The sequence below is a fragment of the Xiphophorus maculatus genome, chromosome 18 (genome assembly GCF_002775205.1).
Source record: "Xiphophorus maculatus strain JP 163 A chromosome 18, X_maculatus-5.0-male, whole genome shotgun sequence".
Taxonomy (NCBI): domain Eukaryota; kingdom Metazoa; phylum Chordata; class Actinopteri; order Cyprinodontiformes; family Poeciliidae; genus Xiphophorus; species Xiphophorus maculatus.
The window spans coordinates 29,766,289-29,788,842 of NC_036460.1; the positions used below are offsets into that span (position 1 = coordinate 29,766,289).

Genomic DNA, 22,554 nt, shown 5'->3' on the forward strand with positions numbered 1-22,554 from the left:
GTAAGTTGCCTACCTCGGCGCTGAATATATTTCCAGATCTATTGAAGATGAAGTTTTACATAACACGTTAAGAACTTACCATCAGCTTGAAAGTACAGTAATCCACTAACAAGGATGAACGCTAGCGGACCCATCCTCGCATATTAAAACATCCACAGCGGTCGCGCAAATCCTCTAATTCACTGCGGGGGCAAAAATAGGTGAAGACTGCGCTCAAGTCCGCTCCACCGGCTCTGGGAGTGATGGACAGCTCCCAACACTGTCCTACTCACTGACAAAAGCCAGTTTCAGTGTCCAAACACACAGAGGATCCATTTAATAGTAGTTCACCCGGAGCTGCTCATCCAGCCTCCAAACTCTCGGCTCTTTGAGGAAATATTATCCCAGCTTGTCCGGTGAGTTCATCCGCAATTTCTGCTGTGTGACGAGCCGGAGCTCTTCAGAGTCTTTCGGGGCAGGAATTAAAGTCCAGACTGAAGAAATGGAAACAAAAATTAAGCGCACATCTACGCTTTCCTTGAGAGGCGTCTCAGGCACCTTTCAAATCTTCAGCGAGGATGTCTGCGCTCGAGGACAACCAGGAAACCCGCCTTCAACTTTCACGCGCGCGCCCCAAAAAGTTGTTTTATCCTTCAGAAAACCGGCTTTCAAAAGCCCCATGTGCGCAGCCGGTAATACAGCTCCAATAAACGTACAGTCACACTACAGTTCAACATCCTCCTCTCTCTCCCCGTCTCTCTCTCTCACGCTCTTTCTGAGCGCTTTGGTGTGAACAGCGCGGCCGCTAGGAGCGCATGGTCTCCCACATCCCAACACACTGACGCTGAGCGGGCGGCTAGCGAACATGGACCGGTACCAGAGGGCGGGGGCAGAGCAGTGCAGCGTGGAGTACAAAATATTATTATTAATTACTATTATCATTACTATTTTTACCAGTGGTTCTACTGGACAATCACTTTGCTGCGGTTTACAGGGAACTTCCCTACTGTGGCACGAGTAAAAGACTTTCATTCAAGGAGCTAATGGCAGGACAAACCTTTAAATATATTTGCATAAATATGAAGCATTTATAGTAGGTCACTCATATAAGGAATTATTTACCTTTTTAAAGCAAGCTCTGAGAGGAGAGGGGGAAAAAAGCAGCATGCCATTAGAGTGCTGGAGGTTCAACATTCACACTATTGTCAACAGGTAAACTGTACCTTAATTCAAGAGGGGGAAAAATAATTCAGAATATTGAAATCTAATGTCTTCTGTGATAATGTGTTAAATTCTCAATCAATGGACTCAAAACTGAATTTATTGAGGAATCGAGGCTGCTTAACATGTGAGGGGTTAATGTGTTCAGATGCTGATGCAGAATTGTAAATATGATCTTTGTCAGAAATCAATGGCTTGATTGACCGAACCCCCTGCAAGATGAGGAGAGCTGATGCAGCTCTGCATATCAACAATAAACTCAAAAGTCTCATTTTTTTTCTCCCCTTTCTTTCCTTAATAGTATGCAGCTAAACACAGAGAACAAACTCAAACCACTGCAATCCAACATTTGATCAGGGATGAATTCCAACATTGAGACTGAACATGTAAAAAAAAAAAGTAAAAAAAAAAAAAATCCGGACTCAATATGTTGATGTTTAGAGATGGAGGGTGGGGTTGTGTTGTGTGGTGTGAACTACTGCCCAGCAACCCTTCACACGACGATCCCTTGCAAGGCTTTACTGGAGTGTGAGCTATGAGTTGTGAGCTCCCCCTACTGGTCTGTGTTAGAACAATTCCTAGTGGCTGTGTTTTCCTGTGCAGCCCCTCAAAGAGGCATAAAATGAGACGACATATGCACAGTCAACAGTGATAAAATAAACAGCGATGCTATTTATGTAAGAGGCATGTGGCAATGCACGGAGGCTGTATGTTCAGGCACTAAATAGATCTGATGAATATCAGATATAGAGTGTTTTGCAAATGTATTCATGCCAGCCTATTTACATTTTGTCACATACCACAAACTTTAGTGTGTTGAATTGAGATTTTATGTAGCAGACCAACACAAAGCTTGGGATCTGCTTCAGGGTGAACTTCATTTGAAAGACGTGGTTTTATTTTATGAATTCAAGGGTTTTATAAATGATTTAGCAGAAACAAAGTCTATATGCCAAAGTATAAATTGACTTTAGGAGAGTGTTTTTTTTATAATAACGTTTATATTGTGGTGAGAGCATTACTGAAGAAGAGCATGAATCAGAGATGCATCCTAACTCAGGAGGAGCTGCACGGATCAACAGCTCTGGTGGGAGAATCAGTTTACTTGATAAATAATAATATATTTGACAACATGGGGAAAATATTGTTACAGTATGTATAGTACTTAAGCACTCAATATTAAGGACTTACTGACTTAAAACAAGCTCTTTTATGTAGTAGAAAATGTACTTAGAAATCTTATTTCACGTGTACTAAGATATTAGCACTAGAAAATAGACCAAAAATACTTGGTAAGATTTTATACTTTTGCAGTGTCGAGATAGCGTTAGCTTACATCATCCAGGAGGTTTATTATTTTGCTGTTGTAGATGCAGAAGTTCTGCTGAGCTTTACAAGTTGCTCTCAAACATCAGTGTCTGAGCATTAGGACAGCTAGCGTAATGGGATTTGCTGTCCGCCTGCCTAATGGGGAAAGTCAAACACTTCAAACATTTTATGTTTGCCTTCTTTGCTGAAGAGGGTCATATTTTTTTTTTCTGGATGAACTCAACCACCTTACCAGTATTTAAAACTTTCAGCCACAGCTCACTGTTTTGCACAGGTGAGCAGCTCATGAAAGAAGGGTGTCAATTGGGAAAAATGATTTTGACATCAATGAAGATCTGTGAATATATTTTTCTTTTTTCGTTTCTATTAAAGGTTGATTATTTTGATAACCCTACTTTGAATAGACCATCCCTACTGAGAAACATGATGATGCCAACATCATGCTGTGGAGAGGCTTTACTTCAAAAAGAACAGAAAAGCTGATCAGAGGTATTGGAAGATGGAAGGAGCTCAACACAGCAATGACAGAAGAAAACTTTTTAAGGCTTCAAAAGATTTGAGAATCTGTTGGAGGTTAATGTTCCAGGAGAACAGTGATGCTAAACCATAGGTGACACTGACCCAGTCCTTCAGGGTCAGTGTCCAGCAAGCAGATGTGTCTCTGGTTCACCCACTGGTGGTGGCAGCAATATGCTGTGGGGAAGCTTTTCAAACAAGGTCGGGAAATATTGATGGGAAGATGGATTCTAACTAAAGTTGAGCTATTTTTCAGAGAAGAATGCACTACTTTGTGTCGATCTGTCTTATACAAACCCTAACTGATGCACTAAAGTTTGTTATTGAAACTGGAAAAACAATGCGACAAAGTTTAGGGGAGTAAAACCTTTTACAAAGTACTTGGAATCTGCCAGGTGGATGGATTAAGTCTCCATCCATCATCATCCACTTCTCTGGGGAGGGGCCAAGGGGGTAGCAGTCTAAGCAGGAAGGCGCAGACTCCCCTCTCCCCAGCCACTTGGGCCAGCTCCTCTGGGGGAAACCTGAGGTGTTCCCAGGCTGACAAATATAGTCCTTCTAAAGTGTCCACTGTCTTCCTCTGGGCCTCATCTCGGTGAGAGGTGCCTGGAACACCTCTCTAGGGAGTCATCCAGGGGGCATCCTGACCAGATGTCTGGACCACCTCAACTGACTCCTCTCAATGTGGAGGAACGGTGACTCTACTCTGAGTCCATCCTGGCTGACCGAGATTATCACCCTATCTCTAATGAGAGCCCAAACATCCTGCGGGAGATATTCATTTCAGCTTGTATCCGCAATTCCGTTCTTTTGGTCAGTGGTGGTTTATAATATGGGCAACATGGGCAATTGCCAAAAGCACCATCTTGTGGGAGATGACATGAGCATCTTCCCGGTCCTCAATCGGAGGACTCAAGACAGAGCTGGTCCTGGAAATTAAGTCTAATTTACATTAATAATCTATAAAGAGAAATTATCATTTGGACCAAAATGTTTCCCAAATGTCCTATTTTCCTTCCCTTCATTTTTTTATGGATAATAGCCAAAGAATATTTTCTATGTACCGACTTGCTAAAGCTTTGCTTTATACCTAAACAGCCTCAAAACCTGCAGGAATGTGAACTAAAGACTTGGATTTCTACTTTTATGATTTACATCAAAGACATCCACACAACAAAGTCCAGAGTATGTCCTCTGAAGATATCTTTGAAAACCCAGCTCTCCCCATTACAAAGTACGCAGGCTAAGACCATGACAAAATGGCTTTGGCAAAGGGAAACACTTCTATCACCTTTAATAATAGCTTTGACTGCTCATGGCTTTTTTTTTCCATCTGTTTGTTTGTTGAGCTACATGTCGACGCTTGCCCTGAAAAAGGCCCTTTCTGGGAGCGGCAGCATTGTGGCAAGGACTCTTGCTGGCTCTCATTGCAGGCTGTTGCTGTCAGCTGGCCAGACACAGTGATTTGTCTTCATATTTTAATATGTTTTCGAGCCGCATGCAAACGTTTCTTCTCAATGTCTACGCGGCGTCCCAGATTCTACCGTATGCACACGGCCATGAACGCAAACAAAGAGCCGAGCAGAAATGTATTGTGTCAGTGTTGCTGAAGGTTCAAGGCAAATAAAACGGAGGAAAAAAAGTGGGGAATTGGAGACAGGTCATTTACAAAGAAGGAAAGCCCACTTCAAACATAAACAATAGAAGCCTCATTGATGGAAAAGGAAGTAGAGTGTAATTCTCCCTGAAGCCCAGCCTTTTATTCCCCGCTCTCAATCACTTTATCTGTTGCGGAGGCTGCGATATTCGCCGCGTTTCTAAATATCAGCTCAAAGTGGATTTATTTTAATTAAACTGGGGGCTGTGTTTGTTCAGGACGAGACACGTTACATAAAAAATGAGATGGAAGGGGCTAAGCAACGGAGATGATAACTCACAAACACCATCATATGAGTTTATGCTTCATTCCACTGCTGGGAGCAAAAACATCACAAATCTTTTATTAGGGCTGTATTTTTATAATATTACTGCCACACAGGGTTTTAAGTGTTGATTTGTTGTTTCATTTTTGAAAACCAGAGTATTCAACAACAAATGAGGGTGATGTCACTGAGGGGAACCTAAAGAGAGTGTGTGGGTTTGGAGAAGATGAAGCACTGAGGCCAAACTGGTTAAACACATTTGGGGAAAGTGTTTTAACTACTTCATTTGTTAGAACGGAGCGTTTCTTGTCTCCTAATTACATTATACCACAATTACTGTCTCATTCTTGTCCAAGTATGTCTTTTTAACAGGATAAAAAGTATTACTCAATTATTTGGTCTCGGGTTTATCTCCAAACATCTGCTCACTGATGGATCAGGGGTCGAGTGTTCTCATTGTTCTGGGGTCCCAACATCCGTTCTGACCCACGGTGCCTTGTAAGTGTAAAGATACCATCTTACCTTTTTTTCATTTTTTGACCCACATCCCCAAACTTCAATGACAGTTGCCTAATACACAACTCCATCCATTTCCCCCATGAACTCGCACTAGTTTTGTTCTTGCTAATTAAACACAGCATGATAGTTTTCTGCCACGTAAATGGGCTAGAAGGTTCCTGTTTGATCTGACCACAACTATTAAACTTAACTCCATGACTTTCTGCTGTGTTTGACTCATCTGCTGTGTTTCTTGGTCTTTGTGATGTTTTTAATCACTAATGTTCTACAATAAAACATTCGAGGGCTTCACAGAACAATTACTGAGATTAAAATATACACGGATTAACTTCTTTTGTGAACTACAAACATTCATATTTATGCAAAATATTGGTTGCAATGATTTCTATAAGTCAGAGTAAAGGACGCAGAATGCAGTTGCCCAACACAGCTCATTATTATCTGTAAAACATGTCGATATGACAGATACAGCGTCATGATAAAAAAAAACTGAACTCCAGCTTCATTGGTTTGCTTATGTCAGCATACGTCAGTTCCGGGTTTCTAAACTCTGCTTATATTCCGTTAATGTCAGAAAAAACACAATGTCGCACTTGTGTTGTTTCTATTAAATAAAGAATGCAACTAAAATAAGAGAATACATTTGTTTGAGCAATAAAACATTAAAAACCATGGCGCATCATGATCCTGCAACTACTTCCTGTCATCTTCTTCTTCTTCTTGGTTTGCGAAAGTGCCAACAGTATTACCATTGGAGTTTTGCAACAACAAAAAAACACACCAAAACTTCATATTGAAAAACTAGATTTTTATTTATATTGCCATGTTTCCATTAGGTGTATTTATTTTCAAAATATCAAACTGCGCAATTATATGATCAATAGAAATTTAGCTTATGACAGGCTAACTCTCAACCAATGTAATAGCATCGATAGAGACAAAATTTGTTCTAAATATCTGCATCACATGGATGTCTAGCTTAATCTAGGAAATTCCAATAAAAAAACATCAAAGTTTGTGATAAAAATGTGCACAAGTTCGAGGAATATGAATAATTCTACAAAGCCCTGTGAATTCACTCAAGTAATATGTTTTCTTCTGTTACAGGGAACTCACACACATGTTGGTTCAGCTTCATGGAGCGACTCTGAACACTAGCCGTAGCGTTGCTCCTCCTGTAGATAAAAACCCAGCCGAGGATCAATAAGGCGTCCCCGGGTGGAGAGCCTGATATCTTTGAGACAATCAGGAGTGTGTACAACGGCAGCAGTGCACTCTGGGGGTTTTTGCACATGACACATTGCGGCGGAGACATTTGTAGCATCTTAATTGCACGTAACCACGGCGCATTTCAGATGCAAACTATGAATCACAAGACAGGCAGCTCCAAAACACGTAGTCTCAGCAGAACGGCCTCTCTCGCATGCATCTTGAGGGAGAAGGAGAAAAGTGTTTTTAATTGTGTGGTGGGTCAGAGGTTCCGGTACCAACATCACTCATGATCAGATCAGAGTGGTATTTAGGGAGCTCTTAGCTGGATATCTTTCAAGGCTGAATATCCCCTTTCCTGAGTTTGGGTCCCGGCGTGGGGATGATTAGGAGCTGGAGGTGGGAGGAGGTAGTGTGTGATGTGCGGCGGGGGTGATTAATGTAGATGTCAGCGTCTCGCCCCTCCCCTCTTCTGCTTCCTCCCCGGCATCAGTAATGACACCTGGGGAAGGCAGAATGGGTCTACCTGCAGCCCAGGCTCCCTCAGCAGGGCATGATTCTTCCCCATGATCCTCCTCTGTCAGCAGTCCTGTCACCGGGCCCGGATCAGGCCCTTATTAATGGGCCTCTATGTCAAACACAGATATTAAGCTGTGCTCTGCTCCGCGCCCAGCCTCGGCAATAACAGGCACGCGCGATGACACATTTCCAAACAATACAGTGACAGAAACAGGAGCGCGCGCGCGTGCACACCTCACGGCGCCCTCATAACTCTTAAAAACATTACTGCGTGCCCGCTGACGTTCCCTGAAATATTGCTTTCTTCTTTAGCAACTTTTACGGATAAATTTCAACATGACAAACAGTGCAGAGCTCTATAGGATATCTCTCTCTCTCTCCTCCCTTCCCTTCAGCTCTTTAATACACATAACCCGGCATCACATTATGCTGAAAAAACTGACAAAGCTTTCACTGTGATGTATAGCTCCGACAACGCAAAGCACTCGCCTCAGCAGTGAACGAGACCCATTCGGTTATAAAATGTAATAGAAGAAAGACTCGGTAAAACCTCTGCAAGCGCATATTTACCCTCGCTGAAGGTTCTGTTGCTTTACTAAAGTCTTTTCAGGGGGTTTTTCATGATTCAATAAAAACAGCAAGACTTTTACAGTAACTCTCTGCCCCCCCCCCCCCCCCCTCCCTTTTATTTTAAGGGGACAGTATTATGTAAAATTGACTTTTTTGAGTTTCACAACATGCTATAATGTTATTCCAGAACATAGCCGGAACGTTGCCTTGATTCTTTCATGCGTGTTTGAAAAATGCTTTAATATTCCGGCACACAGTGCACCCCTCCCCTACCACTCCCTCACTCAGCTCCTTCAGACTAGCCAGCAGCAATTAGCAAACACTGCTAAGCTCATTATAGGAGCTACTTAGTTCAACATTGGTAAAAACGTTGTTAAAGGGTTAATAGAGGAGGTATACTGTGATGACTTCCTGAAGGTGGAGTGTCAGAAAGAGCAGCAGGTTTTAAAGAGACAGAGGCCCAATTTCAAGGTGTTTCAAGTCAAATTTGATATAGACAGCATTTTCATAACAACTACAGGTAACATAGCTACTTGATTGTAATATAAAATTTTAACATAAAACAGCAGAACTGCATTTAGTCATGGCCGTGTAACATTGAACGGACACGTCCAACTGCACACAGTGTGATACTCCCAGTGAAATGAGTCAGGATGAGATGAGACAAAGGGGAGAGAGCTCGGAGGATCTGACACCTGAGCTGGGCGAGGAGAGAGGCTTCTATCAGCAGGACATAAAACCACGTCGGTAATGCATCGTCTGTTCTGACTCTGTATCCACTGGAAAGGCACAGGAAGGGGATCCTGGGGCTCACTATCAAATGTTGCAAAACTGAACCTTACTGTGCGGCGACTGCAGCTTTCTGAAGCAAGTGTGTGCCTGTTGCTTCATGTTTTGCCTTCTATCACATGAGAATCGAGCTGAATGAAGTACAATACCGTCTCTGTAGGCAACACATTTTCTGTACATTTCATTTTGAAACTGGAAAGAAGAGCAGAAAGTTCACAAAGATGGCTGCCACCTTTGATTGAATTTATTGAAAGTGATTGAGTTTGGGACATCATCGGATGCTTAAAAATGGATTTGTTGCCAACCAGACACTTTCCAGATGTTGTTGCATAGTTTATCAAAATCTGGTGCATATTTTATATCTACTGTATTTCTTCAAAATACTCGATGTTTAAATATCACACTCAACCATAATAGATACTCCCTGGTGTGGCTTTACCTTCAAGTATTTTGATGACAATTTGAAGTAAAAATATAAAATATGTATTTATCGGTCCAAAAGACATAATTATTGTGGTTTTATGTGTAATCTGACATTTCCAAATGTTGTCTTCTTCTTTCGCTTCCCTAAAAATGGCTTCCTGACAATTCTTGTTCTGCTGAGGCCATTTCTGACGGCTTTGACAAACAACAGATGGATCAGATGAAGGATGCTGAATCTCTTAGCTTTTTCTTTTTTCTCCAAACTGAGGATACTCTCCAGTATCTTCAGTTTGGAGGAAAACTATGCCAGATTTGTTGACTAACAGTCTGAATTCTAAGTCCCCTAAAGGGCGCTGTTGACACAATTTTGTTGATTCAGCAAAATAAATGACACATTTTATAGTAATAGCAACCAATTTTTTTTAAATAGCACTTTGTTTTTTTCTATGCTGTATTAAAAGCATACATTAAGGACCTGCTATTGTTATATCAACCTTTCAGATCTCACAGGTATTCTGGTTCTGATCTGCATCCCCAGAACGAGAACCAAACATGGAGAAGCAGCATTCAGCTTCTATGTGCCACAAATCTGGAACAAACTTCCAGAAAACTGACAAACAGCTGAAACACTGACTTCCTTTAAGTCAAGACTAAAACCCCTCTGGTTTATAGCTGCCTTTAATTAGTAGTAATTGGAACATTCATCATTATATTTGATGTGTATTTGCTTGATGTTTTTGTTGATGTCATTTAACAAAATGTAAAGCTAATTGGTTATTTCATAATTGGTGACCTTATCATGTTTTGATGGTGTACAGTACTTTGACCTGCCTTGTTGCTCAAATGCACGATGCAAATAAACTTGAACTGAACATGTATCAACCTAAAAGATGGTAACATCTTCCAAAAGTAACGTTTGAAGTATGTCTATTAAACAATCCAACAAGACAAAAGAAGAAAATGAATAATTAAAATTCTAATGATTAACCGGATACAAGCTTCCAACACTCTTCTTAAGATTCAACTTAAACAATATTTGAAACAATATTTTACTAAACAAAAATTTATGTAAATAACTGTTTGAAGTCTCAGTACACCGATCAGCCATTTTATTAGGTACAACTCTCTTACAGAAACAGCAGATCAGCCAATAACATATCATCGACAGAATGTGTTTAAGCATCTAGACGTGGTAAAGTCAACTTGCCAAAAGTTCAACGCAAGCATCAAGGCTTAATGAATAGATTAGTTCACTTTAAAGTTCCAGCTTACTGCACATATTTATGCAATTCCTGCATTACATCCTCTTCTTGAGAGACAACACCTGCGTTTCAACCCAGATAAGTCTTTTTTCAGGAAGTGTACACGTCAAAACAGAATCTGCGAACTCCACTCAATGTTCAGGCACAAGAGTTCAAGAGTAACCTTTCCTGGGCCGTCCGCCTCCTCCTTCCACTTTCCCTACTTTAAGTCGACTCGTCTTTTCCTCCCACTCTCATTAAAAATCCCAGATCCGGCTCCTCAATTCCCATCATTTGTGGAATTTCCCTGTCAAGGTGAAAAACAGCCAACTCGCCCGAGCCTGAGAGGCGCCGCTAATTAACTGCCCTACTTCCATCCTTCCTGAGCATAGCCGCTTTAATCTGCGTCTTTGGAAACTCATCAAGAGCGTCGGACCCCGTCGAGGACGGGACCTGATAACCAGGCGCTGGACGCGGCCGTGACAGCACGGGGTAAACAGCTTGGTCTGTTGAGCGATGGGCAACAGCTGCTAATGAGTAAGAGGTGAATACTTGACAAGTTAGAAGGGAAGGGAGAGAACGAGTAGGGGGTAGGGAGGATGGAAGAACAAGAGCTTTTTTTAAAGTATCTCTCCAAGCTTGCTGGTGGTAGGACGTTGCCCTCCTTTCTCCCTGTGCCTCCTCCACAGAACCATGAAACTACGGGCATCATTAGCAAAGCTTGAAAAGTTTCGACTGATTGGAAATCGCTTTTGCTCTGCACTGCTGACCGGAACACAAAACTGATAAGATGCCGTGAGGAAAATCCCACCGAGTCGATCTTCCAAACATCTGTCTCTGTTAAAATGAGAAGTTGTTTGTTTTCATCACCCTGCAGGGGATTCTGGAATAGGCACAGCTGGTCTCATAAACACACGAGTAACTAAAATAAATGGATTTATTCAGGCTGTGCACATCACTTGTTCGCTGAAAATAACTTTAAAAAAACCAGCCATGTTTCTTGGTTCTTAAGAGGGACCAAGTTTCGTATCTGCACTGTCCTCAAGTCTAACATCCTGAACTTTTTTAGTTCTTTGGATATTTCACTAAATACAAATGGTTCTCAGACATTTTGTAATCATCACCACCTAAAGAAACACCTGGCTTTCAACAGGAAGTACCAATATAAAGACAATGGGATAACTTTTTTTTATTTATTGTGTTTTTTATAGGGTGAAATGAAATGATGATAAATTAAAGTTGTTTCAGAAAGAATCACAGTGAGAACATTGGCTTGAAGGACTTTGTTCATCCTGGTGTTTGTCAGTAGTTGAAATTTGCAGCATCGAAATTATGTAAATAAACCAGAATAATGTCCTGAAGTTGAAATTCCAAGTGAGTAGGCAACGTTTCTTACCAATCCAACCTCAAAATCCAAAATGGCTGCCATGTGTGTTAAATGTACCAATAGCTTAATTTGTGCTTTCGATGTTTTGTGTTTCTTTAAATGGAATACAACATTTTCAGACACAGAACTGAACAGCCTCTTTAGGTCAGTGTACCCTTTTAGTGTTTGAATAAAAAAAGCAATACTGTCCTAACATGTATTGTTGACAGTAGCCATTCTATCCTTGACCACAAACCAGCATAAACAGCTTAAATGACTGAAGGTAGTCTGTTACAACTTCTGATATTGATCCATTTTGGCCTGTTTCTCATTCTCTGTTCACAACAGCTCCCTCATTGAAAGACAAACCACTATTTGTGTTGTAAACACACTCTTGACCTATTACATCTGATATACCTCATGAATAATATGTTCAGTATATTTCATATCCACAACAGTTGATCTGACTCATGCATCCTACCAAGGAAAACTTATTTTCTGATTCGTGCCCTCATCACTCTGAGTGCCGGCTGCTGAAATGTTATGCAGCACATTATCCATAGAATATAAAATTTGGAAAGTATTGAAGAAACTTGTGTTATTGCCATTGATTGGATTGAACCCATGTTTCCAGAACAATTTTCTTTCTTTACCATTACTCCCTAACTACAGTCATCTCCATAAGCTTTAGCCTCTGTGCTACTAAAGACCATCTTAGGCATTGGGTCCATCCAATGGGCTAAATACATTGCCAATATTTAGAATGTAAAGGCCTTACATATGAAATATAATATCCTACTAAATATTGCATCCAAGCAATATGCCGTTTTAATATCGCAAATGCTGATATTGCAAGATTGCAATTTGATATATTGTACAGCTCTACTGCTTTTCCCTTTTCTCTGCTCTCCCAAATAAAAGCATCCATAAGCTGTTGGTTCAAAACTCTGCAACATGTATCATCTGTACAACTCCCCCCTATTAATCATATCACGCCTGTTCTTCAGAAGTCTCATTGGCAGATGAATACATTTAGTATGGAGTACAAAATTCTACTCACTTCTAAGACTATTAATCAAACGCTCAATATCTTTCTAACCTGTTGAACGAGAACACACCCACATGAACTCTTGGGTCTTCATTTTTAATTCAGCTCAACAGCTCCTGTCCATCGCCTGCCTGGTTGTCAAGGGTCCAAACCTTTCAGCCACTTTGGCCTCCGTCTCTGGAATTCCCCTTTTACAGCCAATTCATAAATCTCTTACCGTTTCCAAGTCTTGCATAAATAAGATACCTGTACTGGCTCTGGTAATCCTTCATGCTGTTTTTATGTATTTAGTAACTCTTGTATGGTTCTGTATTTGTCGTCATAGGTGGATCTTTGTCGATGCCATGCTATATTCTTTTTCCGCTCAAAGGAACAATCGGTCAGACCAGGGGATCAAAACTGACATTTCTGAACGTAAGCACTGTTATCGGTTGGCAACAGGAACGACCCACTGGCAATACATTTTCATAATGGACATAAAGGTATTTCAGCAAGGGAATATTACCACCTGGTTACCAGTAGCCCCAACAGCCACGATGGGTGTGATTGATACATGAATTTAAACCTTAAGGATGCGCGGACACTCTGTTACACAGATGTACTCTGGGTTTTAGTTTTTAAAAAGAAACTTCTTAATTCAGAGTTAATAAAGCCTAAACACACATCTTTAAGAAGAGGGGAAATGGAATGTTTTGTTAAAGGATTATAATCCCTTTGTTGTATTGCTGATATTATTAGAGGCCTCATGTTAGTCGTAGCTCCTAATGTGCCCACACACAATGAACCATTTATATTATTTTTCCATTTCAGTTGATTAAACTAAAATAATACTTTTAATTACAGCTGGCAATATGGAACCTTTGATGAACTAATGGTTTAGCTAAATATGTGCAGGTGTGCACACAACAAAAATGGTCATTTCTGTGAAATGTGCATGAAATATGCAAAGGAAGACCATGCATGTTACCGACAACTGAACTTTGTGTCAGTACAATTGTTATATCTGCATGTGTCACTGCTTCTCAAGGTCTGAATTTCAGCAGCTTTAGAAAAAAAAAAGACATTTTCCAATAAATACCAACTCAAGAGAAATTTTCGTTTACGACACAGAAACGTATTGTGAATGTTTCACAGAAAGAACGGTGGGTGTGAGCGTGGAGCGAGGGGTTTAATTAAACCTTTTGTAGCAGTGGCATCTGATCAATAAATAGCGTTTAAGGATGGCCAGGCTTTCCAATTGCTGTAAGTCATACAATTTATTTTTCTGTTTGAACATGTAGCCAATGGATAGTGTTACACAGACAATTTAGCACATTAACTTTAAGTTGCACAATTTAGAATTGTGCAAACTGCGCAGTGTTTTTGACAGATGTTTGTTTGCTTTTCTTACACTTTACAAAGTAAGAATTGAAGGATTTTTCTTTTTCTTTTTCTTTTTTTCAAGGACAACCCAAACCAGTCATTTCAACACAGACCTGATAGCTGAATTCCTCTGTGCTCACTTTATCAGACATATAACAGCTCAGCGCTCTGTGATGGAGGATGAGGCTGATAAAAGATTTAGGCTGCATTCATCAGCAAAAACTGAAACGTAAAGTTTTACCTCATGCGCCGCCGCTCCATTTATCAAAGCCTCCTTAAATCACTCCCAGCTCCCTGTTTTTCGTGGCGCTTCATTTACACATTGAACGCCATGAACTAACAAGGATTTGTGTGTACATCTGCATATGTGTTTTATTAACCGCAATAAAACTGTTGTGTTGAGAATGTTTCAGCTCTCGCCATTGTGTGTTTAGGGTGCAAATGTTAACACTCAACAGTATAATGCAGGAGAAACGCGTTGTAAGGAAGCAATAAATAACTGCCTCAAATAAAACATTTAGTTAAAAGTATGTTTAAAAGGTACAACCTGTTCCACTCTTCCAAAGCAGACACTTTTCTTAAACCTTTTTGTCCTTCCTTTTCTGTAGAGTGGCTGCACTTATCACTTATGCCAAATTAAATATTTCCATTTCCTTCCCTTTACAAAAAAAGAATCATAATTCGACATTGGGTGGTAATGATGAGTTAAGGTATACTGTGGATGCACAAATGAAGCAGCAGCATTGCCTTGAAAAACAGCTGCTAATTCAAAGGCAATTCACAAATAAGTTAGTTTGTATGTCAACAGGTCAAACTTTGATGGATCTTGTTTTAGGTTTAAGGTTATTTGCAAACAAGTTGAAATAATCTTATATTCTAAACATGCAAATATTTCAAATACTTTATTACATGCATTTTTTTTAAAGATTTGTCAAATTTCTACATTGTTCTAGAAATGAAGTGGAAAGTCTGAGCTGCACAAAAAGCATTCAACTGCTTAGCATCGATTTTCTTTTTTTACAGCTTGTATATTTTTATTATAGATGTTTGTATTGCGTTTCATGCAAGAATTTATAGCAGTTAAAATGTTTTAGCGCAGATGGTCAGAATAGTCATCACTGGAACAAAACTCTTGAACTCATTAGCATCTCAATGCTAAACATGTAGCAGCAGAACAGGCGTCCCCAGCGGTAACGTCAGAGTTACTGCTGATGGTCCACATTTCTAAAGAAGTTCTATGAATTCCTGAAACACTGGAAAGATGAATGTCTGAAAGATCACTTTGGACTTTTTGTTTTATTGTGACTAATTACAGATCTTGCAAAAGTCCTACCACTAATTAGAACACCTTAAAATGTCCTCAAAGTTCATGTCATGAAACATCGTAAGCCTGCCTATTAACTTCACGTGTCTAACCTGTTTTTCAGAAGGTAAAATGTAAAAATCTTCCAACCGTGTAATGAGGAATGATCATAAAACGACATATCAGGGCCATGTTAGATGGAAAACAAAGAGGAGTACATTTCTGTGAAAATACCCAGAAATTATCAGCTTACTCTGAGAATATTTCTTGAAGAAACACTAACTTTTTCTGAGAAAATGTACACGTTTTTTCTAGAAAGTTTCTGAGACTAATCTCAAAATTTCCGAGACTTTATTGAAAATGTAGTCCTCTTTTTTTCTCTACCTACAGTGCCTCTAACATGCTGTCATAGGATCATATCTTTTGCTCTTACCAAGTTGTTCATATGATTTAGGTTGAAATTGTGTGTGTGTATATATATATATATATATATATATATATATATATATATATATATATATATATATATATATATACGTATATATATACATTTTTTGGAACACAAATTCACTGAAACCTGTCGACTGTATAATTGTAAAACGAAAGTGTAATACCACTGTTTGAATTTAAGTCGCTCATCAATAGTTGTGGACTGCCAGGGTAAATAAAAGGAGCGAAACAACATTGATTTAAAAGGGGTATTCCGCTCATGCAGACTGCCCCACCCTTGGATGCTGAGTGCTATCAAGAGAATCAATCGAGGGCTGGACACATCAGAGGTTCAAACTTAATTGTCCCCCCAAAATGGAAAGTGATTTAGAGCCTAAGGTCAGCGTCGATCCCCAATGGCGCATTACGGCGCCCCATCCCCATGAGTGACCCTTTTGGGGGGCGGAAAAATTTCCAGACATAAGCGCCCCCGGCCGCCGTAAATGCTTCAATGTCACCAATCGGAGCTGAGTGACTGTCTGACACACGATGAAGCTGCATGTATGAGCCAGAAATCTGTGGTTCAAACACAAAGTGATAGAAAAGAGCTTAAAGTTGTGCAAACACTTTAGTTCATATTGAAATAAATGGAACATTAAGGATGAAGAAAGTTGTGCGTCTGAATTCTGTTGCTCAGCCATGTTTCACGATGAATGGAGTGCAGTGCTTTCCAAAACTGTTCATATGCTTTTGTTTTTTTTTCCAATATGTCACACACACCAAATTTATATGCCTTTTATTTGGATTTTACTTGATAACCAACACAAAGCTCCAAATCTCTTGGGGAAGTCTATCAGTATTTCAAATCTTTACACAAAATCAGTTGGATTGGATGAAAAGCTTCTGCAAACATTATTTTTAAGTACTTCGACTATCCTAACATGAATATTCTTTCATCTAAGTCATTGCATTACTCCTCTTATTGACTGTTTACAGCTGCTGTCCCAGGTTTAAGCCACTTGCAGATTCTAATAGGTTTTCTTTCAGCATTTCTCCAGATTAATTGTTATGTCAGAAGCCCCACAGCATGATGCTACCACCGCCACGTTTCATGGTGAGTTCAAGGTTTGAGTTTTTGACCACTGTGTGTTTTGTTTGTAGAACAAACTGTTTCATTTTGGTCTACATGCCGCGGACCAGACCGCCTGCCTCCACGTTTGCTATCAGCTCCACATGGATTGTGGAAATATTTGAAGCAGGACATCTAAGTGCTTTCATTCAACAACTTTTTTAGTATGAAATCTATTTTGCAGAGTTAATTTTTCATTAGGTTCCTCACCTGAGTTTGTCTGCTTCTCTGATTAATGCTCTCTTTGCCCAGCTTGTCAGTTGAGCTGGACGGGCACTAGACTAACCTTTTGTACTGGTTGCACTGGTGCGTCTAACTCTTTCACTTAGATGCAAAAGTTAGATACACCCAAAATTTCAACCACTTGACAGTTTTACAGGTAAACTGTCACTGTCAAGCTAAGGTAAAAGTAAATTATTAATCAACAATCTAGTAAAAGTTTTAAAAAAATAAATAAATAAAACAAGCATTGAAAGAGCTTATGTGAGCTGAAATGTAAACATCTCAAGATAAATTCATTAAAAGAAAATGTAAATTAGACGTTTGGGAGCTAAACATCTTATTAACATCTCAAAGTAAACAGTCAAGCGCTAACAGGAGAAATGACTCGTGATCTTTTACCAAAGACAAAAGACAAATCCTCCAGCAGCTAAAATCTGACACTGCTCCATGTTTGTGTGTCTCGTGATTAAAGGAAGTTGCTCTCAGTGTCTTCAGGGGATTTTGTGTCGTTTCCTTCAGTGGTTCTTGGTGCAGCGCCACCACAGGTGAGGAGGTCAAGAGGTTTTTCAAACGGTTTGGTTTGTTTGACACAGTGCAGTGTGAAAAGAAACACCGCTGAAAATGTAATAAGCTTCCATTTCGGTCCCCAACTGAACCGAGCTTAGTGGACTACCAGGTGTGAAAACTCCCTAAAACTAAAAGCTTTTGTGCCAACAGTCTAAAAATTCTCTGAGTTGTTCAAAATTTGGGATATTGTTTTAGTATTTCATCGTTTTTACAACTTTGTGCTTGGTGTGTTCTTTCATATTCGGGTTTTTCGAGTAAAGGTGACATTACGCAAACGTACGCCTTGCTTGGACAATTATTTTTGTGAAGTAAATTGAAAACCACATATTGTTTCGTGTATATATAAAATCATATAAAATCCCCTTAAAATATATTAAAGTTTGTAGTGACAAAGTAGAGATGTTTTCCCACAGGACAGACTTTGGCAAGGCCAAAAAGAATAAAAAAATAGTATGATGTAGGATCAAACAGAGCATTTTATCTTAAAGCAACATTTATAATGCAATCTGATGAAAAAGAGGATGTTTGCTGTGCTGATGAACTGAATAAAGATTTGTTCTAGAGGGTGGAGACATTGTGATACAGTGCGAGTTGAAAGGAAGCCAGATTCCCCAACAGAAGAAAAGGAAGCAGCCATTTATCACCGCTCTAAAAAAATCTGAGCTTTGAAGATCAATTTTCACTTTGATGTTTAGCAGATTGTGTTAATTTGCGGTGCATTGTATCTGTACGGGAAAAAAAAAATGGGGGGAAAAAACCCCCATCTTTGACGGATGTTGAGCAGAAACACAATCTTGCAGAGCTCCCAGTGGTTTGGCCTCATTCTATCACCTTTTGCTGCGCGCCGCCATGCAAATAAATGAGATGAAAATGCAGCATTGCTTGTTGTTTTAATATGGAAATAAGTAGTTTGACTAATATGCTTTGTTTCCTACTCTAATAGGCATCCGGCACACAAGACCCAGTTTCCCTAAAATACGTCTTGGTACGTACAATGCACATAATATGTACGGGATGTTTACAACGTCGGCGGCACAATAAAGCGCCATAAATAAAAGAAAATTATGCCTAACATGCCATGTAACCATAAAGAAGTCTGAGTAGCAGGAGAGCATTTTTGCATTGATGACATCACAGATTTATGGGCTCTTATATGGCTTTTGTGTATTCATAGCTTTCAGGTCTGTTTGGCTTAATGTCCCTGTGCTGCCGGTGGGTGTTTGTGGCCCAGTGTGAGATCGGACTTCTTCAGTGCTCAGACTATAGGTATTTAATAGCTCTGCTGGGACGGAGGAGAAAGTGCTTCTTCAGCTCTCTTTAATGGAGAAAATTGAACAGGTTTCCCAGTCCTGCTCTATAATGAGGGTCTCCCCTTCTTCCCCACTCTCTCCCTCACTCCCATCAGCTACACGTGAATCCCATAGTCTATTGTTCACATACAGTTAGGGTCAGAGCGGCCGGCCGGTAATTGTATCACTCCGACCGCCTTTTGGTTTTTATTTTGTCACAGGGAGCCACTCTTTATTGGGTGCAGGTCTTCCCTCGGGTTATAAAAGCCGCAGCCCCCCCTCCTCCCTCACCTAGGGACAGGGGCGCTGCCTGCCCACGATCAATATGCCACTATCGTTAACTGGATTTGTTGCCGTGGTGCTTTCTTATGAGCCAGCAATTAGAGTGCGAAGTGGCAAGGCCAGAGCACAGGAGGCCAGGGCCACGAAGGCCTGTCCCTCCGGAGGGGAGGGGGTAGGGAGGTGAGGGGGGTTGTCAGGGGCAGGAGTCCACTTTTATTAAAGGTTGGAGAAACTGTGACCCAGACTTTCTGCATGTGTCTCCTGCAGCTGTGGGGAGTCAAAAATATATGTGGGCAACAGTTCCCAAAGACAGGGAGAGGTCACAGGTGAGTTGTACAAAAGTAGAAATGCCTGCTCAATGTTTCCATGTTGATCTCAGAAAACTAAATGCTTTTTCTTAGGATTTTGTGTTCTAGTCCAACACAAAGTAGTGCAGAGTGCTCTCTAGAAAACTTTTGACACCCTCAAAACACTAACAGCACACCCTGAAGACAGAGAACCACCAGACTTTGATTGGGAACCAAAATTACAACATCTCTTACATTTTCAGCTGATGCGGTTCACTTTCATACTGCATGTATCAAACCAACCAAATCCTTTGAAAAACCTGTTTACCCCCTCACTAGTGGTGGCGCTGCACCAAGAACCACTGAAGGAAATGACACAAAACCCTCTGGAGAAGACAAAGAGCACAACTTCCTTCTTCACAAAATGTAACCAAAAATGGAGTGGTGTCAAATTCTGGTGGTTTGTCTTTGGCACTTTCTCCCACTAGTGTTGGACACATGCTTGTTTTGGTTGTATTTACCCAGAATGCCCTGCACATCTGCATTCAAAACGTGTCAGAGTTCACTTCAACTGAACAGACCTAGGTTTGTAGACTGACTACAATTCGCTTTTCTAGTCCCCATCAGAGTTTCATTGCGTATTCAAACAATCCGGACTTTCTAGGCAAATTAACTGGAGTTTGATTAAAGTAGACTAAACAGAGCTGGATGCACCATTACACAGCAGAAGTCTGGTCTTGATGGTGTAGAGACAAGAATAACACAACTGTTGCAACAAAGCCATAAGAAGTCTGCTTTGGAGCCACGTAGAGGACACAGTAACAATGGAGGACGGCGTTCTGGTCAGATCAGACCAACACTGAACTGTTTGTCCTACCTGCTAAACATCGTGTATTTGGAAGGTGGCAGGGGATTAAAGTACCCAGAAAGAACTCACACATTTACAGGAAGAACATTAATACTCATAGAATATCCATCCATTCGTTTAAAATCATTTCACAACGTAAAAAATAGAAAAAATGAAGGCTAAATATTTTGTCTCGGTGATCATTTGAGAATCAATGCTTTTATTGTGTCGGGGAAAACGAGTCTATTGCTGACACACTTTAGGATGTTTGAGCTGTCTGAGCAAGAAAACAGAAGGATAATAGATTAAGTTAAAACGAAGGCATCTGGTTACACCACAGAACTACAAGGCGGTCACATCTGGACTAATAAAAGGAGATTCTGACTCTGTTGAAAACTCTCTGTTGTTTCAACATAAACTCGACTCGGCACCATTTGGTTTCTGGCTGCGTCTCTGTGTATCCACTGTTGCCCTCCGTCACAGTGCTGACCCACGGTCCAAGCACTTCTGAGCTGCCTGCTGACTGTTGGCAAGGAGAACACAGAAGCTGAATGATTAAATATTAGTCCAGGCCTTGTACCTGGATACTGATTATAATGTACGTTGATGACCCCTCATTGACCATCCTCTTATCCTCTGATCGTTTCCTTACCTACTGGGTAGGATGAAGCTGGTAATAAAATAAATTTTTAAAAACATAATAATGTTCTGCCATCAATAAAAAACTGCCTGACAGACAATTTACATTAAATGCAATTGTTTTGTTTGGGGGTGTTTGGTCAGATGCCTTTTTTACAGGTCAGGAACATAGAAGCAACACACTCTCCACACTAATTCATACACTGCTGTAAACTGCAGAGGTGGAAATGTAAGACAAATCTACTAAGACGATCAAAATGAATGGGATTGATAGCAGGACCACGGGGGGGCAGAGGAGCTCAATTTTCTTCATAGATTGTCTCATATAGTTGTGTTTCCACTGACCATATAAGTACACAGTTTGATATTTTGAAAATTAATTTGTTTAACGGAAATTCTGCAATTTCGAAAAATCTAGTTTTTCCATGAAATGTTTTGGCTTTTTTTTTTCTTTTCTTTTTTTTAAAAATCTGTATCGAAACTGGTTTATTCTTGCAAAACTGCAATGGGAACACTTTTTCTGCATCACAAAGTCACATGGTCAACAACTGGATGTTTGCACGGGCGGAAACCACGAAGAAGATGACGACAGGCAGTGGTCTTATTTAACGGAAACACTGCAAATGCAAAATGGTGTTTAAGCTTCCCCTTTTTAAATGAACCAAATCTTTTAAGTGAACTAATCCACGCCAACATTTATGGCGGTGCACCTTTACATACACAAACTGTGTGATGCATTCAGACTGGAAACAAAAGTAAATCTTCAATCTGTCCAGCAGGAACTAAGCTGCTTTAAGGCGGAGTACCTCCCATGCTCAGCACGCCGCCTGACTGCTCTGCTAGCAGCTTAAAGCCTTCAGAAAGCAAACAGAACGAGTGTGTGGGCACGTGGCCTTGGGTAAACATCATTATTTGGATTTTACTACACTGGCCCTGGTGTGCTGTGCTGCTGGCCTTCACACTTTATCGTCTGCTATTGAGGTCTAAGACATAAAATCAAACGGGGTCATCTGTGCTGGGGAAAGCATCAGATTCTTATCCAGCACAAGACAAACAGAGGTAAAGATGAGAAAGAGACGGTTGTAAACAGAAACATTGGCTTCTCTTTTTAAAAGCCGGTTTGGGTAATTTCAAGGTCATCGCCCCTTTGGCTTTTGCAGATACAGGAATGGCCTTGCACTGACATAAAGGAATGTGTTTGCCAAGTCAGAAAACGGGACAGAAAGCACAGATTCGAAAAATGCATTAAGGGAATGCCAAAAAGTCAGTACAGTTCATTTAAAGCTGCAGTAAGTAACTTTTACAAACGCTTGTTTTTTCTATGTTTGCTAAAACTGTCACCGTGTTGTGACAGTGTAACATGAATCAGATCAATCTATCGCTGTCTCAAGAAATGCACCGCTCCCGAACAAAAACCACCAAGCAGAGTCAGGAAGACGGTCTTAGCGCTGTCAATCAATCATGTGAAGACGATGCTAAATGTGCCAATGGTGGAGGAACAACTTGTCGTTCCAGGAAAAGCGTTTATCTGCCTTCGTTGGTGGCCA

At 40.4% G+C, this 22,554-nt stretch overlaps 1 protein-coding gene across 9 annotated transcripts in view; it reads right to left on the reverse strand.

Moving 5' to 3' along the window:
* The window catches only part of robo2 (roundabout guidance receptor 2), a 378,100-nt gene that overhangs the window by 233,538 nt on the left and 122,008 nt on the right, over positions 1 to 22,554 (reverse strand). Inside the window, exon 1 of one of the 9 annotated variants that reach the window (XM_023351215.1) lies at positions 80 to 790. The exons of the other annotated variants lie outside the window; for them this stretch is intronic. Coding sequence (XP_023206983.1) covers positions 80 to 134 — 55 coding nt within the window. The 5' untranslated portion in view covers positions 135 to 790. Of the gene's footprint in view, positions 1 to 79; positions 791 to 22,554 lie in introns of those variants that run through there. 9 annotated transcript variants of the gene reach the window in all.